We start from the raw sequence: 4,949 nt of genomic DNA on the forward strand, positions 1-4,949 counted from the left end.
ACAAAGTCAGAGACTGGAAGAAATGGTGTCAAAAGAAACTTCACTATTGTACCTTGGAGCTTTGATAACGATGATCACTGATTAATGGCTGGTGATTAAGACAAGGGGTTCTTTAGCAGTGGGGGATGATGAGGCTTTCCATCAGTCATCAAAGAATGGAGTTTCTCTTAGAAGAATAGACAGCTCTAAAATAAATAACCAAAACAAAAGTTTACAATATTTAACCAGAAGTCTCTGTCGAGACTGAAGCTCTACTGGTTTGTACTTATAGCAAAGGAAGGGAAAAGTACTTAAGCAGTTGGGAATTGAAACTTAACAACAGCAATAATTAAATAAATAATGATCCTTGATTAAGTCTCTTAATGTTCTTAGTGTAGTCTACTTGCATGCCACATTATATTATAATCAGACTTAAACTGTATTTGGAGTAGCATTTTGAGAGTATTTAACAGAAATTTCTGTTTTTAGTAACCAAGGCAATAATGTTCATCCAAGTCAAAAAACCGATATACAGAATTGTGTATCTTTGTGTATTCTACTTTGTGTACCAAGTTATATTGAAATCAGACCAAAACTAAGAGACGTAGCATTTTAATAGAATTTCACAGAAATTTCTATTTTTATTAACCACGGCAACACCGTTCATTGAAATCAAAAACCGATAAACAGAATTATGTATCTTAGCGTAGTCTACTTGTGTGCCAAGTTATATTGAAATCAGACCATAGCTGTAAATGATGTAGCATTTTGAAAGAACTTCACTGAAATTTCTATTTTTAGTAACCATGGCAACACCGTTCCTCGAAAACAAAAACCGTAAAAAGAATTATGTACCTTAGTGTAGTCTACTTGTGTGCCAAGTTATACTTAAATCAGACCAAAACTGTAGGAGGAGTAGCATTTTGAAAAATTGTTTACAGACAGACGGACGCATTACTATCGCACAAGCTCTTCTGGTCTCTGACCAGTAGAGCTAAAAATATGCACTGTATACAATAGCATATTCTTAGAAAAAGTCTTCATGTATACAGTTATCATGACAAAAAAAGAACCAAAATGGTTGCATCAACATCAGTACAAATAGAAGTTTTGAACATTGGGAATTAAAAAATAAAAACATTATCTCTTCAATGATATTGTCTTGTTTGTTGCAAAACTAATAGCATTTACATTTCATATTTTTCCTACCTCATTTAAGTGATTTTCAAGCTGCTCTGTAGGAGGATTGTGGGAAATTTAGGATGCATTTCTGCTGTCATTCAGAGTCTGAAATCTTCAAGTGGCTTCAATGTATTTATTTCCTAAAAACAAAAATTGTGTTACTCCAGTTTGACAACAGAAACCTGCAAAAATCTGAACATTGGTCTAAAATTTCCCAAGAAAGAAGAAAGAACTAAGTGACACCTTTTCCAGCTGAGGCAGCCAGGCTGTTACAAGATGGAGGTTCTTCAGACACAGCCATTCTACATTCTGAGCACACTCCCTCAGCAACTGCATAGCTATGTCAGACTGACCTTGACCCATAGCAACCTGTCAAGAAATAGTTCAATACCCCAGTAAGATAAAATCTAATCAAAAGAGAGAAAGCACTTACGAAAGTAACAAGACACTTTTTAAAAATAGTTTTCACTAATTTTTGAGCCAATAGAAAAAATGATATTGAATTCAGTGACAAACCTGGTGGTATTTATCGCCACCTATAGTCTGAGCAGCCAAGTCCTGTAACTCTTGTGAGGAGTCAGCACCATGGGAGATAATGATCAGAATAGGCTCGGATGGCAAAGTTTCTGTCTCCAGGAGTCTCTTGAGATTCACAGAAGAGGGAGAAAGCTCCTTCATTCCTGGAGTATAAAATTAGAAATCTTTTACGACTATTTTAGTAAGCTAAACTGATAAGTCAAAGGGAGATAAAAGATATGGAATATGAAAATTGGATGAAAAAAAAATTATGAGCAAAGATTTATAATACCGTAGATTACTAAATTTTTACCAGTCATTGACTCTTGATTAGCGGGACAAAATTTTGATGAATTGTGTTTATTGCTCTACTTAATCTCAATGAATACTATTATATGTGAGAATTAAATTTTTGCAAGCACATTGCCTTGCGCAATTATGCGAAAATAAAGATATACAGTAATGGATATCTAATCCTGCATACTAATGCAACCACATGCAGTTACTTTTTACTTCATTTACCTTACGGCATTCACATAAGAACTATGTACAAGATCTTCACCAAATTTTGTAGAAAGAATTGTGCAAGAACTGGTAAATTGCTTATTCTTTACATAGCAGTATGTAAAAATCATGTATGTAAAAAGATGCTAACCTAAAGCCTTGCAGGCAAACAGTACCATGACAGTCTGTAGTTTGTCTGGCCCGACTGCCTGGACTACAAGTAACTGCTGGAATAGAGTGACTTGCTTCTCAATCACTGAGGGGAACTCCTTCTCACACTTGTTACTATGGGAGAAGTTAGACCACAGAGACCCATCATCAAAGTTCAGCACCTGGTACAACTTTGGGAAATTGTTCTGCAACAAACATTTACATTTTTTTTTTAAATAAGAACTGTGTTTTGAGAATCCCCCTTCCCACTTTAATTGAGGTCAGAAAATTAAACTTGACAGGTTGCTTTCATTCTGGACAAATTTGTTTAAGAAAGTAACTCAAGAGAGAGAAAAAAATTCTAATGCTTCATTTTCTAGTGAATAGAAAACAGAAGCTTGCTCAACAAAGCCAACATCTCTGTTGAAGTGATAAAGAATTTTGGAGAGTCCTTGTGAATATTCACTCTGTTGAAAAGGCCTCTAGTTTACCTTGAGATTGGTGACAGCAGTGTGCCTCTCTTGATCAACCCAGGAGGGTAATCCCCGCCCTCCCTCCGACTTCACATCAGTCACCAGGATTCCTGTGAAACCCTCCCAGTCCTGTCAAACAGTCAACAAAAAATCAACATTTTTACAGAACATTTCGAATATTCCATTCTTAACAAATATTTCTGCGACAAATAGAGAGTTTCCTCTTATTTTGAACATTGCTTAAAGCTAATGTACATAAGTTTTATTCAAACATCTCTGGTTTCATTCCATGCACCATGTGAAGGGCAAACATGAGTCGATCTGCTTTGAACAGAGAGCGGCGGACATATTCATACACCAGATTCTGTAGTCTCTGAGTCAGGGCTCGGATTCTGTGGTCAGTCTCACTGTCGTCCTATAAATGTATAGTCAAGTAAAGAGTTAGCTTAATCAGCTTCACCTTTAAATACTTTTTCTGAACTCTAATAAACAAACATCAATATGTCATTGACAAGAAGAGATAATAATGTATTTAGAATTGATACAGTCAAATAATATACATGTACATAAAAAAATTATATTAAAATTCTATTTTTAAAAATAACAGAAGCAAAGAAAAATTGATTGAGAGAAAATTTTAAAAGATATAAGCTGAAATACATTACTTGTTGGTCTTGAGAGCTTTCTGGAAGATTCTAAGGTAGGCAGCCAGACTGAATCTGTACATGTTGTTGATTTTAGTCAAGTCACTGATGACAAAGTACATCCTACTACCACTCTCTGCTAGAGGCAGGTAGGTCTTTCTCTCCTGAAATAAAATGATCAATAAATCAAAAGATTTTGTTTTACAGGAAAAATTGATTATGGTAATACATGAAGAAATGTGTTTCACTTGATTTTCCAAAAGAAATTAATTCACATGAAAAGGACACAAAATGGGTACATTGTCAGATGTATTTTACTGAAAACAAGAGGCCCAGGGGCCATATCGCTCACCTGAGTGTAAGACCTTTACTTGCAAGAATTATGCATGTAGATGTTGAGTATGAATTTCTTTTTATTCATTTTCTGTAATTGGGCTTGATCTGAGCATAAAATTGTTTAGAATGGCTTTCTTTTCAACCAGTGCTTAATTAATGCTTACAGTGTACCTCATTATCAATTTAGTCATAAAGAGGTCAATCTCAGTATTTCTGCGGAATATAGCACTTGTACTGTCAACTCTGAAGTGTACTATGCTTTTATTGAACAATAACATTTCTCTCCTTTTTGGGGGGTGTAACATTAGCTATGATAGTTACTGTGGAATCACAAATTTTCGTGGGGGGTTAATTTTCGTTGTTTTCGTGGTATGACAAGACCCACGAATTCATGTCTACAACGAAATGTAAAATTTCACACACATAAGTACTCATTAATTCTTGATCCACGAAATCAAATCCCCACGAACCAAGAAATTTTCCTCAAACCACGAAAATTTGACCCCACGAAAATATGTGATTTTACAGTATAATAAAAACAGAAAATGCGAATAAGATTTTACTTTTATTTCTTTACAAAATTCAACAGATTTGGTGAAAATTTATCAGACAATTAGTAGAGAATATAATGAAAACTAAGAAGCGTTAATAACAATCAACTATCTAAATTTCATATGATTTCAACAGACATATATAATCACAGTATCAAATATGCAATATTGCAACAATTTTGTGACAGAAATGCAAAACTTCCTGACAATAACATTACATGTAAACATAGATGCTTTTTAAACAGTTCAAAATTTGTTTAGAGGAAAGTTAAATACATCAAGGTAATCGTTTGAAAGATACAAAATATACTGTATTTATTTTTAAGTTCACTTAATAGTAAATCTTTCCTATACATAACGAAAGCGAAAATTGGAAAGATTCCAACTGAAAGTGAATAATTATATGAATAATTATATGACACTGACTTTGAACATCAACTATTATTTTTAAAGAATTTTTAATAAGTAACATTTACCGGTAATTGGAGTACCTGCAGGAATCAGATAACCTAAACTTGATGGTAATATTCCAAAATGGAGTGATTAAGATTTTTGCAATCAATAATTTTGATTTTAAAGCCCAGTCATGAGAAATTATAGTGATCCACCTTTTT

General features: G+C 33.8%; 1 protein-coding gene across 1 annotated transcript; it reads right to left on the minus strand.

Moving 5' to 3' along the window:
- On the minus strand, positions 1-3,960 carry LOC134236333 (cytoplasmic dynein 2 heavy chain 1-like). Its single transcript, XM_062718501.1, has 10 exons — positions 3,949-3,960; positions 3,470-3,612; positions 3,265-3,286; positions 3,100-3,219; positions 2,823-2,933; positions 2,333-2,537; positions 1,678-1,841; positions 1,405-1,530; positions 1,189-1,301; positions 1-185 (listed from the first exon to the last, which is right to left on the minus strand). Exons 1-9 carry the CDS (start codon positions 3,958-3,960, stop codon positions 1,260-1,262), a joined length of 945 nt encoding a protein of 314 aa, XP_062574485.1. The 3' UTR covers positions 1-185; positions 1,189-1,259.
- Positions 3,961-4,949: the final 989 nt, after the last annotated feature.

The sequence above is a fragment of the Saccostrea cucullata genome, unplaced genomic scaffold, assembly GCF_032062105.1.
Source record: "Saccostrea cucullata isolate Sc308-1 unplaced genomic scaffold, CSIRO_AGI_Scuc_v1 ctg6110, whole genome shotgun sequence".
In the NCBI taxonomy this organism is placed as follows: Eukaryota; Metazoa; Mollusca; class Bivalvia; order Ostreida; family Ostreidae; genus Saccostrea; species Saccostrea cuccullata.

Bases quoted from the DNA above. Each gene is read 5' to 3' on its own strand.
- LOC134236333 (XM_062718501.1), bottom strand. The intron at 1,842-2,332 runs GTTAGCATCTTT...TTTATACTCCAG, and splicing joins GTTTGCCTGCAAGGCTTTAG to GAATGAAGGAGCTTTCTCCC. The intron at 1,302-1,404 runs GTGTCACTTAGT...TTTTGTTTTTAG, and splicing joins GGCTGCCTCAGCTGGAAAAG to GAAATAAATACATTGAAGCC.